Source organism: Monopterus albus, unplaced genomic scaffold, assembly GCF_001952655.1.
Source record: "Monopterus albus unplaced genomic scaffold, M_albus_1.0 scaffold172.1, whole genome shotgun sequence".
Taxonomy (NCBI): Eukaryota; Metazoa; Chordata; class Actinopteri; order Synbranchiformes; family Synbranchidae; genus Monopterus; species Monopterus albus.
The window spans coordinates 2,095,703-2,109,981 of record NW_018128052.1 but is presented as its reverse complement, the minus strand read 5'-3'; the positions used below and the strand labels follow the sequence as shown (position 1 = coordinate 2,109,981).

The 14,279-nt window shown below is 39.3% G+C and overlaps 2 protein-coding genes across 3 annotated transcripts in view; both read left to right on the top strand.

The window, feature by feature from the left end:
• The window catches only part of pik3r2 (phosphoinositide-3-kinase, regulatory subunit 2 (beta)), a 51,529-nt gene extending 41,090 nt beyond the window's left edge, over positions 1–10,439 (top strand). For both annotated transcript variants that reach the window (XM_020616067.1, XM_020616068.1), the window contains exons 9-16: positions 1–99; positions 203–383; positions 603–722; positions 1,576–1,718; positions 1,889–2,065; positions 2,183–2,254; positions 2,412–2,582; positions 3,504–10,439. In XM_020616067.1, the coding sequence (XP_020471723.1) occupies positions 1–99; positions 203–383; positions 603–722; positions 1,576–1,718; positions 1,889–2,065; positions 2,183–2,254; positions 2,412–2,582; positions 3,504–3,705 (1,165 nt within the window). In that variant the 3' untranslated portion in view covers positions 3,706–10,439. The remainder of the gene's footprint in view (positions 100–202; positions 384–602; positions 723–1,575; positions 1,719–1,888; positions 2,066–2,182; positions 2,255–2,411; positions 2,583–3,503) is intronic.
• A 2,260-nt stretch (positions 10,440–12,699) lies between these two features.
• Positions 12,700–14,279, top strand: part of ifi30a (IFI30 lysosomal thiol reductase a) — a 4,193-nt gene continuing 2,613 nt past the window's right edge. The window contains exons 1-3 of the mRNA XM_020616026.1: positions 12,700–12,960; positions 13,783–13,971; positions 14,225–14,279. The exon at positions 14,225–14,279 is cut by the window's right edge and continues 15 nt beyond it. Coding sequence (XP_020471682.1) covers positions 12,829–12,960; positions 13,783–13,971; positions 14,225–14,279 — 376 coding nt within the window. The 5' untranslated portion in view covers positions 12,700–12,828. The remainder of the gene's footprint in view (positions 12,961–13,782; positions 13,972–14,224) is intronic.

Sequence of the window (14,279 nt, the reverse complement as noted above, 5' to 3'; positions counted from 1 at the left end):
AGAGGAGGTGAACGAGAAGCTGCGAGACACTCCAGATGGCACCTTTCTGGTTCGGGATGCTTCGAGTAAACTGGAGGGCGAGTACACGCTCACCCTCAGGTAAAGTTACACCTTCTGGTTCAAGGTTTCTTGTCTGCAGTGTTGCCATTGCTATTTCCTACACTGGGTTTCATCCTCACTGGGCTCCTGGCTCCCCCTGCAGGAAAGGGGGGAACAACAAGCTCATAAAGATTTACCACCAAGACGGGAGGTATGGCTTCTCAGAGCCTCTTACCTTCGTGTCTGTAGTAGAGCTCATCAATCACTACCGGCACGAATCTCTGGCCCAGTACAATGCCAAGCTGGACACCAAGCTTCTGTACCCTGTTTCCAAATATCAGCAGGTTGGTAATGCTGCAGATTATGTTGTAGTGTGTTGATTGATGAGTAGTCACGTTTCACTTCATAAACGCCCTATAGTCCAGGTCAGTTACAAGCAGCCTCTCAGCAAACCTGTTTGAATTAAAGTAGAAATTCTTATGAATAACAAACACATTTAACTTGAATTGTGCCTTATTCATCAAAGTGATGATATGGTTTTCCTTGTTTTTTGCACGACTCAGTTGGTGAAGGAGAACAGCATAGAGGAGGTGGGCGAGCAGCTGAAGGTCTATCATGAACAGTACCAAGAGAAGAGCCGCGAGTACGACTCTTTATATGAAGAATACACGCGCACCTCACAGGTACGAGTTCAAGTCACATGGACACATAAACACACACAAACGGAATACATTGTACAGTATTATGAAGCATACTTTGCAAAGTTTGTTTTTTAAGTCCTGAGGCTAAGATGAAACATTAATTATCTAGTTATAGAGACGACAAAGGCAGTAATAATAGAAAATTTCAATATAAATAAACTGGAATGATCTAAACATGCGTATGTGACAACTGTTATTACAATATGTTCAAAGAAATACAAGAAAACAGGAAAAATATTAGTAAAAGCGACAGGTTGCTTTATGAGTGTGTGCACGACACAAGCAGACAACGATTAAAACAGTGTGAGCACATAAACAATATGAAAGCACATGAAAAAGTTCAGTATATGCCCAAATATATTAGAGTAAAACCCCAAAACCAAGCTTGTTCATTGTGTGGCCTTTCTACTGAGTCTTTCCAAAGTCCACCACATGCATAATTGTTGTCCAGATGACTTTGGAGCCTTTTGATTCAAATCTGCAGAGTGATGCCCCTCTCATAAATGTAAGCATTATTACCAGACATTTTGACTGGCAAGTTTTGAATTTATCATTTTCTTTTTCTGTTTTATAATTCATTTTACCAGTCAGGAAACCGTAATTATGGGTACGGAAACGTTGGTACAGTAGTAGTAGTGTGTAGATAGAGTATGCATTGTGAATGGACATTTGTTTAAGACATGATGCATTCACTTCTCTGTCAGAGTGCCTTGACTAGAGTTTCATCTTAGGAAGGAAAAAATGGAATGTGTGATTCAGCAGCTTCAGATTGAATGTAAAACAGGCAGACATGCAATGGACACTCACACTGTGTCTCTCTCCCTTTTTTCCACAGGAGCTGCAGATGAAGCGCACAGCCATTGAGGCCTTCAATGAGACCATCAAGATCTTTGAGGAGCAGTGTGAGACTCAGGAGCGCTACAGCAGAGAGTCTTTGGAGCGATTCCAGCGCGAAGGCAACGAAAAGGAGGTTCAAAAGTATGTTTGTTGGCCTGCAGGCGATTCTTTATAATCTTAATAAACCCAAGCCAGGTAGATGAATGGAATTTGTTTTACTGAACCGTAAAGCTGAAGTAAGCTGTTCCACTGGAACTGCATTTTGTTATATTGTTTTTATTTCATATAATTTTATTATTCTCTCAAATCAGGATTCAGAGCAACTCTGAGCGATTGAACTCTCGAGTGAAGGAGATCCATGACAGTAAGCGAAAGCTGGAGCAGGACCTGAGACATCAGGTCTCTGACAACAGAGAGATTGACAAGAAGATGAACAGCCTCAAGCCAGATCTCATTCAGCTCCGCAAGATCAGAAACCAGTATTTAATGTAAGGAGAATGAGTTAAAAGTTTCGTCCATGATTGAAATACATGCTCACACGCTCACACTAACTTTAACACACACATGTCTGTCAGCACTAAGTCGGCAGTGTTCTGACTTTGCAGATGGTTGACACAGAAGGGGACAAGGCAGAAGAAGATCAATGAATGGCTGGGCATAAAGAATGATGCTGATGAGTAAGTGTATGAGATGAAGTAACAGCTCAGCAGCTTGTGTTGTCATGGCTAGGTGCTGCAGTATCTCCAGCTGTAGTTTTGCTTGATGGTTGGAGCTCGTCCTTTTGTTCATGGTTGTTCATGAAACATGCTTCAGTGTTTGCTGCAACCTTTTCAGCTCCTACTCACTGGAGGAGGATGAGGACTTACCCCACCATGATGAGTGCACCTGGTATGTGGGTGATGTCAAACGCACCCAGGCCGAGGAAATGCTGAGAGGCAAATGTGACGGAACCTTCCTCATCCGAGAGAGCCAATCACAGAAGGGCTCCTATGCCTGTTCTGTAGTGTAAGTCTGCCTTCCTACTGTTTCTAAGGGGGAAAATCTGCCCAAAACTCACATAACTCATTCATTTTACATTTTGTATAACAATAATGTATTTTGTCATACACACAGACCTTATCATTTTGACAGAAGAGCATTTTTAACTCTGAGCACCTTGTAAAATACTAATTCTTTACTTAGGGTTTCTTGTCATGTCCTAAAGGGTCCAACATTTTTGGGAAACAAACATTTCCACTATCCAGTGGAGAATTAGAATATTATATTAAGCCTACACCCTGAAGCTGGTTAGCTTAGCTAAGATAAGCTAAGAGAAAGTCCACCAACAGCAGCAGCACCTCTAAAACTCATTAATGAAAACTTACTTTGTCTGTTTAACCCACACAAAAGACAGTAAAATTGACAGTTTGCTGTTTTATTTGGGGCCATGCGCTAGACTTTATAACTTGACATTTTTCTGTTACAGTCCACCATCACTCAGGGAGAAACCTCTCAATAAAAAGGCAGTGAGCCCTGCATTTGCCCATGACAGCAGTCTCATTAAGTAAAAAGACATGGGCCCTATTTAGATTTGGTATTAAAATGTGTCACAGTGATCCAGACACAAGTGGCTGGATCACTGAGACACATCACTGTTCATTGTCAATATACTGTATGTGTCTCCAAGGTGGCCAGCTGACCACTTGTGTTCAGATTTTGCTACTGCTGCGACTCTTCCACTTAAATATTGAAAGCCCATTATTACGTTAGTTTGTTACCAAACAAGCGACAGTAGTCTCCCTAACTGAAGAAGAAGAAGACAAGCGTTAGATTTCTACAAGGAGGAGGGTGGGCCTACTTTCTTTTGGAAATTTGAAACACGAGCGCTGTCCGCTTGTGATCCGATTGCCCAGTGTCTGTAAACATGATCTCTGTTCTTCTTTCCAGTGCTGAAGGTGACACCAAGCACTGCGTCATCTACAAGACAACCACAGGCTATGGATTTGCTGAGCCCTACAATCTGTACTCGTCCCTCAAAGACCTAGTGCTCCACTACAAAAACGTCTCTTTGGTCCAACACAATGACCAGTTGAATGTAAATCTAGCCTACCCGGTGCTGGCCCGCTCTCAGAACCAGCACCCCAGATGAATTATCCACCAGTAGTGTAGGATGCCATCCAGGGTGGAGAAACCAAATTTTCACTCGTATGCATTGGGAAAAACAAACCTCTGAACAATGCTTGCTCATGTCTTTAAACTGGCAACTAAAAAAAATCTTTACATTTTTGGATGGAGGCCGGTGCTAACTTCCCCCACTGACCCCAGTCCAGCGGAGAGCACTCTTTGCTAACAGCATGGCTTTAAAACAAGCACACTGCTAGCACAGCTCAACACTGTACAGCTAGCCTGGCTGATGCAGTGAGTTTTAACTTGAGGAGAGTGTCGCATTAGCCAGCCATGACTGTACAGTGTCAGGTATGAAAAAAGTGTAAGAAATTTACAAGAAATCTTTGATACAGAGGAAAAAAACAGGCTAAGTGTGTTAAAGGAAGGCAAAATAAGCACACAAAAATATTATTTTCATTATCATGGAGAAGAAGTGGAGAGACCAGATGGTGCGACAATGGTAAAGAGTTACAGGAGGCACTTTTTTTTTTTTTTTAATTGCCTTGAACTGATGAGGACTGTCCTTAGACAAAGGCCCGATCTGTCATCCCCAGACTGCCTGCAAACTCTCCATAGACAAAAGCCTGAGCTGTCATCTGCTGAAAGGACTGGCTTGGCTGAACCAGGCTGCTCGTTTCACACCTGAAGGTGCAGAGAAGCCGAGGACCTGGGGTGGGGGTTGGGGGGTGGGGATAGTCAATGGAGCCTTGGGGTTTGAAGGGCTGTAAAAAGATGGATTGTTCAAGTGCCATTGTAATAGCTTTGAATGACCACAAGCCTGTGTCACTACAGTAGAACAAGGGGGCACATCGAGGTTGAATGGAGGAAGAGAAGGAAGGATGGAGTGAACAGCTGTCGACATTGACAAAACTACAGCTTTAAAAAAAGGTATTTTTTTATGGATTGATCTTTATGTCCACCTGCTTTGGCTTGTTGCTCTCTATCAGTGGGCCTCCTGTTGAACTGACGAGGTACAGTAGATACTGTGTTACAGGATAGGAATGCATGGTACATTTTTGGTATATTGTGAATAGAGAAGTTAGTCACAATACACTAGATGGAGAGGTACACTGATAAATGCAGTTCAACATGATTCAGGTTTCCTTCTAAATGGAAATTGTGGAAAGACTCCTGCATCAAACACGTCTCCTGTTTTCATCCTCTTTAATACTGTAGCACCTGTAGCCATTGACTTAAGGCATAACTGTTAGTGCTCCTTTTGCGTGTCTTCTTTTCTGTATGCTAAAGACACTTGCAGAGCATCAACCTATGTGATTATTGTGTTTTCAGTACTGTATTTACTTCATCTCTAGCTAGATTAGACTGTTGTAGCAGTACAGTGTCCTAGCAGATGTTTATTGTTGTTTTTTAATGCAGATTTACTTGTGGTACTTTCTTGCCACTTGCGCCTGACCGTTAATTTCGTCAGACGCTTGACTCACAGAGCTGTAGAACACTGATGTAAAAAAACAAAGAATCAGTAATATAACTCATGTACAGTATATTTCAGACACACATGCAGTCAGTGTATGTGACTTTATACAGTTTCATTGCAGCGCTTCTTTGTGTTTTCAGAATATATGCTATGCTCTTAGACTCTGTTTAAGGATGCAAGTATCCAAGCTAATATGAGCCAAATGAAGGAAGTCATTTCATGTAGCGAGAACAAGAAAAAAGAACCAGTTTTTTTTTTTTGTTGCCATTTAGCTATTCAGCACAGCCTCCGTGGTCCAAGAGATTAACCAGCACAACGTGCATGGAGTCCTTCATTTGGGTTGTTTCTTTAGTTTTCACTTGGCAGTTATGCTTTTTTGTAGTGCATATATAGTATGACGTGTGGTAGTACTATGCACAACACAGTCATTTTAGATTTACAGATCAACTCCCTCCCGCTGTTCTGCACTGGGTCAGTGAATTTTTCCCATTTTCCTTATATTCATTTGGCTTGAGGTAAAGACTGGACCAACTCTGCTCTGTGTCGCCTCCACAGCACAGTTCATTTGTGTGGAGGTGTGTTGTTCAGTTATTACTCTGTGGTCAGTGAAAAGAGGTTTAATATGATGTTGCTTTTCAGACTGATTTACACAGATGATTTTTTGAGATGGATGAATATTAATAATCTGTCAAGTATCTTATACATAGACTGATTGTTAGAGAGAATTATTTTTGTAGAAGAGTCAAAAGTCTTTGGAAATAGAAAGCTTTTGAAAAAAAGGTGCACTGTTTTTAAAGTTTGGACCTCTGGATTTATTTTTATTTTTGATGCAAAGGGTTGGAAATTTAGGTTTTTGTTCTTAGATGAGTTATTCACCTACATGAAATGGCCCTGGAAGCCAGTTATGAGGTAATGATATACATTTCATCTACAGACTTAAGCTTCCAACAAATACATATTTTCTAGCCTAGTATCACTTCTGGGTTTTGAAATGTTAAATTCAGGTAGCAACATTTTCCCAAACAGACCAGTTCCATTTTCAAATGAACCAAACCCAAACGGAAAAGATTAAGTCACGCCATCATATTGATTCCAGTCAGGATGAATCAGTTGTACTGCATCGTGAGTTGTACCTGCTGTTCCTCGACAAGTTGAAAATCCCAAGATTTAAAGGGGAGGTGACAGCGGTGCTGCTGATTTGAGGGCTGTAAAATTGTGTGTGAGAAAGCATAGAAGTGCCTTTAGTCGCCACTACAAGCTCATTTTCTCCTTGTCATCGTCAGAGCGCTGCTCTCCAAGACGCTGCCACCGCCACATTTGCCATTTGTCCAAAACAAAGAGGTGTCTGGCAGATGAGTGTAGCTGTTGTGTGTGTGTGTGTGTGTGTGTTATCTTGAGCATATTATAGATAAGAAGATGGCAGATTTTAGTTTTGTGTCTGTTGCTAGATATAGAATTGTTACATATTCCTTCTTTCTATGGTGGCGGCCGTACCATGCCCGGTTTTTTTTTTTTTTTTTTTTTTTTTTTTTTCTGGTCAGGTTACTTTTTGAATAAAACTATGCTATGATAGAAATGTAAACCGAACACATCCATGGCCCAGTCCAGTTGTTTGAAGCTCGTTGGATAAGCTCTCAAGTTAATGCATGCAGTGTTTCTTGGTGTATTAAGAGTCATTTCCTTGTGGTTGAGTCATCGGCCACCGCTGACACATCCATTCTCCAGTTCGTTGGACCAACACTTTTGTGAATGCACTTTTTTTGTTCTACAGACTTGTACTAGTGTGTCTAATGCCCAACAACCATAAACTAACATACAGTGGTGAAGCTCAGTTGTTGACAGTGTTTTTAGTTGATAGGTTCAGAGTCTTTCTATACAATATATCAGGAGCGGTGTCAGGACACAGTGTACAGTATATGTGTTTGTTGTTTTTGTGTCCACAATTGTCATGTAACTGATGCTTTTACACAATTGCAATGTTTTCATCCTAGAGTTAGTTTTTCTAAATGGACTGTATGAACTCTGTAATACTTTTCAAACCAACTTTAAGAAGAGCTGCTGGCTCATTATGCAATTTGTGTGTAGACAGCAAAATTGTCCAACTTAACAAGACAAGTAATTTCCCTAAAGGATCAGTTCACCCAATTGCCAATTACTCCTGGTGATATCCAAACATGCAGCTCGTGTTTGCTTTCTGAGAGTTTTAGAGTGTGGATACACAAACCAAGCCTGACGGGACCCATCGGTACCCGAGGGTTCAGGCCGGGTTTGGGCACATGGGTCAAACTTTAGGCTAGATGGCTGGAGCACCCATTGGAGTCGAACAGACGTATGCAGCCCTATTCATGCTCTATTTGAGATATCAGTCTTTAAAATGTATTTATTTAATTTAATTTATTATTTTATTTTATTGTTTTGTAATTAATTAGTCCCAGTTAATGTTAAGATCAGTGGATTATCCAGAATAACCAAAACGCTAATTCGGGAAAGTAATTTTTAAATGCTTTTAGAAGCATCAACATAATTTTGTTCACCTCCATTGTCCTCAAGTGCCGATAGAAAAGAGATACTGTATGTCAACATCTCATTACATGGAAATGAAACTAAATGCATAGCTGGATGCCACCAGGAGAAAGTGACAGCCTTTTCTCGCTCTTCAAGATAGTTTCAGTTTGCTTCCATTTTGACAGTTTGTTCAGTGTTTCAAGAAAAATCTATAAATGTTGCACTTGTTAAGATGAGCAGTTCTGCAGTGTAGTTAAGCACTGACATGTTAGACATGTTATCTGACATGTTAATCACAAGCGTTTAGTAGCTAGAAGCAATGCCACTGCAGTTGCAATGAAACCTGGTCACACAGTGAGACGGGCACGAGACTGACAGAAGGTGACTTTGTGTCTCTGAAACTCAAAGCTTTCATCCTGCTCATCTCTTAGATATGCATTTGTGTCAGAGCTTCTTGAGAAACTTTTTTTCTATATAACAAATGATTATTCAAGGAATTAAATATTTTTTCAGCCGCTTTGGTGCACTGTAAATGATATTTCTTGAAATGGCCTCATACACAAAGCACATCTTTCACTGACTACAAAGAAACACATATATGTCTATTAAGATTTGAAGAATGAATGACATACTAGAGAATAAATATTTTGAGATATATATACTGAGATATCTATATTTTTGGATGATGAAATTCTGATTTGGATTGTGGTTGAATCAAATCACAAAGGGGCTTTGATGTGAACATGTTTTTAGGCTTGCTCCATGGCTGCTTTGTACCCGAGCAGTTTATCGAAATGCAAGCATTTGTACTAATCGGCTGCAGAACAGAACTGTGTGGTTACAGTCAGTTGACCTCCATGTAATCGGTTCAATTATAAGGTGCGTTCAGAGGATGAAGCAAGCTCATGTACATGTGTTAATATTTACAGAGCTGAGTCTATGTTAAGTGCAGTCTTGACTGCTTTGCATTTATTAAATATTAGACTTTTGTTTTAGTCTTTCTTGAAGCTGGGAATCTGTTCGGTCAGTTTGGAAGATTCTGGTTTTTGTGAGTAGAGGCAGTGTTAAAAAGTGGCACCACAAAAGAAACACTTAGGATGCAGGCCAAGGCGATTGGCCCCATATTGGAACCTGATGCTGTAACAAAGCAAACCATCTTACCACTGTATCTTCCTTTGGCTGATCTCTTTGGTCGCTGAATGGGGAAAGGAAGTAAAAACCTGACAAAGGTTCGTGATTCAACTCTTCATGATCTTTGTACACAGAGCAGTGTTGGCATTAGAAAGTGTTATTTTTATGGTGCCTGAAGTTTTTGTTTGTTTGTTTATTTGTTTTTAAAATGCTTTTTTAAAAAGCTAATAGATTTGTTTGTCAATGTTTTTTGTTTGTTTGTTTGTTTGTTTGTTTGTATTTGTTAAGGATAATGTTATAGAGCCTATAAAGAAAAAAAATAAGCTAGCTTGAATTTTTTTCCTCTAAAAAGAAAAAAAAATACAAATGTTTACAATATGTAATTAACCAAATAGTAAATAAGCGTTTGAGAATCAATCTGTCTGTCCCTCAAAGTGGCTGTGATAGATTGAGTTATATTTCTTTATTTTTTCCGTCATTTTAAACTTGAAAATGTCATGACTGCCTGTTCTTTTTTTGTGGTTTGATCTTTTATTTTTTAATTTTTACATGCAAGAACAGTGCTCCCTCAAATTTCAAACATAACAAGATGAATTTGTCCATAACACGCAGTCTTTGTCATTCTTACCGGCTTCACCTTACACTGAGCCTTTTTTGTGCAGGACTGAATCCTAACTTGAGACGCTGTTGCATCTTTTGTTGTTTATATTATTTACAGTATAGTAGATTTCATTATGACTTTGTTAAGTGTCTCTATGGTAAGGAGAGAATTGTTTAGAGGTGATACCTACATGTTGTGAATAACAGCAAAAACATGCCACTTGGTGCTTGTGTACAGTTTGGTACATAAACAGAGTTGGAAATTCAGGAATAACTATCAAGAAACATCCCGTTGTTGATTTTGCACTACACAGAAAATGATACACAAATAAAAAGGTGAACCAGTTGCTCTATAAGCTGATTAACACATTTTTAAGACCAAAATGTATCCAGTGTAGTTTCCGCTTGTGTGTGTGGTTTCCCCATGAACTACGATGAACAGCTGCACTTTCATTTCCCCCCTTTTCTACCTTTATCGTCTCACATCATCACTTCTCAGTCTGGACCTGAAAGTTTGCCCTTTGTTTGAATATTGTCAGTGTTGTGTAATATTTTTCACTGGTGTATAGTAGTTCATATTCAAGACCCAACTCTACATGTTGGAGGTGAGATTAGCAGTGATCCATTTAGCAATGATTTGGGCAACTTTGGAGAGCAGCAACAATTTAAAAACTAACTACAACAGCCATTGCTCTACAGTGTTGCACAACAAGTTGTCTGACGTATCGCTGCCATGACAGCAGCAACAGATATATTGTCTTAAGGCATAGTTAAAGTTACATTATGTAACTTAAGGTAGCAAAAGCATGAAACTCCAAATCAGTCCACTCTGCTTGACCCAGCACTCCCTCTCCCTGCTCCACTATGCTCTATTGCGATCTGCTACGCTCTGTCACGTTCTGCTCAACTCTTCAGATATTTGCCATTATGAAATTTCAATAAATGAGAATCCAACAACACTTACAGACCAAACAGAAATAATAGAAAATCTCTGATTGGTTAGAGAGGTCAATCCCACTCAAAACCTTTTAGAAGCTAATGTCTCTGCACTGCTGCCAGAGCTGTTCAATGAGTCTGGGTCACAGGAGGCTTTGACAGCACCAGATATCTACAGCAAAAATATTTGAAAAAAGTTGCATACTGTAGTTTTAATAATGATGTTTTTTTTTTCTTCAAAAACAGTAAATGGAAATGAGTGGGACAGTCAAATAAAGCTACTCTACACCAAAGTGCAATTGAACTCCGAGGGAGCACTGTTGTGCCCAAGCCCTATGCACAAAAAAGATGGTTCTTTTTCTTCTCTTCTCCTTTGTTATCTCCCCTCGATCCGTCTTAAATCAGGTGTGACGTTTCTTTCTCATGTACAGCTTGCTTTAGACGTGTTTGTCCTCAGACAGGTACTCTTTCATCTGTACGGTTCTTTAGGCTGATGCAGTGATTTTAAAAGACAATAAAAGACAAAAAATGAAATGTGTGTTGTCCTGTTTGTTTGTTTGGTCTTTATAATTTTGAGCTAATCTTGTCACACGCACACAGTACATATTGCATTTACTGTTGCCCAAGTTATACTCCTGCTGACTTTGCTGGGCTCAAACATGTTGGCATCTCTTTGTTGCACTTAGTGAAATGTCTTCTTTTTTTTTTTTGTACGGGCAAAAAGTAAAACATGCCATAAAAAGATATCCAGATATTGATCACTTATTTACAATTTATTTTACCATGAGACATAAATAAAATCACACATGGGTTACTCTATTGTTCGGCTTAGGGGTTGGTTCACTCAAATTACTCAAATAATCATTACTAATGTTATCATTATTACTATTAGTGGTGGTGGTTTTGTAGTAGTAACTACTGTTCCCAGTGAAGTCAGTCATATAACCAGAGAACCTTTTATTTTCCTAGAACACAATAATGCAGCTTCCTCTTTTAAAATATAGCCTAATTCTTCAATGTTGCAAGAAAGTACCAGTCATTTCCATTGTATTGGGGTGAAAACATAAATCTTATGCGAGTTAAATAAAACCAAATGGATGTTTAGATGCTGGATGGCAAAAGAAAATATGTTTATGACTGATAACCCATGTTTCTGCACAATGTAGGTAAATGTAGCAATGGCACACAAATATAAAAGTAACCCAGGTTAATTGCTGTTCATCCTGAGCACAAAAACCGACAGTAAAAATGACTTTCTGTATGATCCTTCAGTTTAATCGGTTACACTCCAAGACAAACCACATGAAGCAGAAGCAGTGAGTAATGCTGAGTTATGTTGTGTCCTGTCTACTATGTTGTCTCTCTGTTCTGGTTTTAAAGAAAAGCTGTGAGAGATCATGTGAGAATCACCAGGTAAAATATTTTATAACAGTCAAGGGTTGTGCTGTTTTGCTGCAGTGTGTGTTTTGTGAGTCATAGACCTGTTAATTTCCTATGTTTAATGTCATGACATGTCACTAGAGGTCATGTGAGAATGTTTTTAGCTACACACCACTTAACCAACAGACACACACACATTGATTTGCTTCATGTTTTGACTACTGCTATGACCAGCTGCAAAGCTGGTAACAGAGACGTCTCGGTTGACGTTTCTGTGTAGTATGGGGCTAGCCCAACCGAAGGGATATAATGTATAGGCCTGGTGGGTTCAGGGTCTTTCATCTTACATCTGCCTGCGAGCAGTTTGGAGGTGCAAGATACCTGAGCGTGTAATGTTAATTTTACCTGTGATCCTTTGAATAAATCAGCATACAACTGACCTATGGACTCAGAAACTAAGATGAGACATGTCATTGTTTTTAATGAGCCAGATGATGTGCTTAAATAATGCCAATTAGACCGTTTCACAAATAAGATGAACAATATACTGAGTAAACTAATCATAGGACTGCAATTCCTCTTTGAGATATTTTCACTTTTCTCATTCCTAATCTATGCATGAAAGGTGAGGAACCTTTTAACCTCACTGTATACAGTACATGGCAAGTGTGGTTTAGGTGTAATTCATCAAACTCAGTCTACCCTTTCCTGTATTCCGACATACAAAGCATCAGATGTTAAGAGTAATCCAAGTAACACAAGGCTTTAATGATAAAAAGAATGAATTGTCCAGTTATTAATTATAGAATGCATAACCAAATTTGTCAAACAGTAGTTTTTTTTATTGCCTGCATAAAACTTAATTTTCTTTGAGAGACAAGTAGAAAAATAACGAATAGCACTTCCCAAAAAACAGCAGCCCCAAGGTCAGATCCCTGCTAGTTACAGGTGACGCTGTCGTGGTCATATGATCGAGAGCCAATCAAAAAATAGGTAGCCTTTACACGGAAACGTCGGTGTATTTAAAGTTGGCGACACAGCGCTTTGTCAGTAAGGTTTGCTGTGCTGCCAAGTTTGGTTTTATTTTTATATTTTACTGTCAAAGTAAAACTTTGCGTGATGAAGACTCTTCTGCTTCTGATTTTGACTGCCTGGTTAAACGTTCACTACGGTGGCTGCACTTTCTCCTCTTCGTGCTCCTACCCTCCGTCAAAGTGGTGCTCATCTCTAGACTCAGCTGTCCAGTGCGGAGTAAGTTCACTGATGTCATAGGATTTTAGACATTGTATCATTTTATCAGACTTATATTTTTGAATGGCGGTCCTCTGTTAAAACCACACGAGACCTCAAATTTAGCTAGTTCCGGTGAGCAGTTTAACCACTGTTCTAAATCACTGCAATAAATATAACAGTAGGAACAGGCTTCAACTCGAGGCTACGTTATGAGGTAAGGTTAGCCTGCTGCTAGCTAATTCACCGGTGAAACTCTGTACACAAAGTTCCCAACACTTGGGCACTTGACTAACAGTTGCAGCTTCTCCTTGAGTATGCTGTAAGTAGCCAAGGTACAAATTAATAGTATTTCTTTTAATACCAATAATAGCGGTGTTATTTTTTTCCCCATTCAGCTTTGACTACAATTTTGATAACATTTTAACGTCAACCGATGTTACATTATCGTATATTAACTGTCAATTAAATTGAGAAACTGATATGCAAATGAGCTTGTCCGCTGACGGTATTTTGCCTTAGAGGTTATATTTATATGCTTCCTACTTAAGAAGCATGAAAAACTCAGCGAAGGAGGAAGGGAAAAAAAGTCCCCACGCACGCGCACACACACAAACCTAAAACACACTAGATTCAGGTAAGTTTAATTCAATGTGGTACAAGTTAAAGTACCAGTCATTTCCTTTGCATGTTTTGAACAACTTTTATTTATTTATTGTCATTTAAAGTAGTACAGTAAGGCTGCCACCAAACTCTCAACTGAATTTCACAAGAATATAAAAAAAAAAAAAATGTACCTTTGACCCTGAGCAGAAACCTTCTCACTTCTGCTTATTTCTGCAGGTATTGAAACAGTGCCTGGAGTCTAACTTCACCAGGTTCCATCAGAAAGCAGATCCAGTCCAGGTGGGGCTTTACTATGAGAGTTTGTGTCCTGGCTGCAGACAGTTTCTCAGTCTGGTGCTCTTCCCCACCTGGGTCTTGCTCAGCGACATCATGACTGTTACTTTGGTGCCCTTTGGCAATGCACAGGTAAGCAGGGAACCAAGCACCTTGGGTATACATCAGTAGTGTAGTTCCTTTATAAATTATGGAGTGGTTAGTGGGTGTTGTCTGAAGAAGAAATTTGGTGATTTTTTTTTCTGAAATTCAATACAAGAAAAAAAATCCCATATAAAACCAATGGAGTGGATCTCCCTTTAAATTTAGTGGCAAGAAAGGGATAATCCATTACATTTTTCTTTTAACCTTTTTTTAACTGACTCTGTTGCATTTGCACCACCAGGAGAAGCCTGATAAGCAGAAGTATATTTTTGAGTGCCAGCATGGAGAGCAGGAAT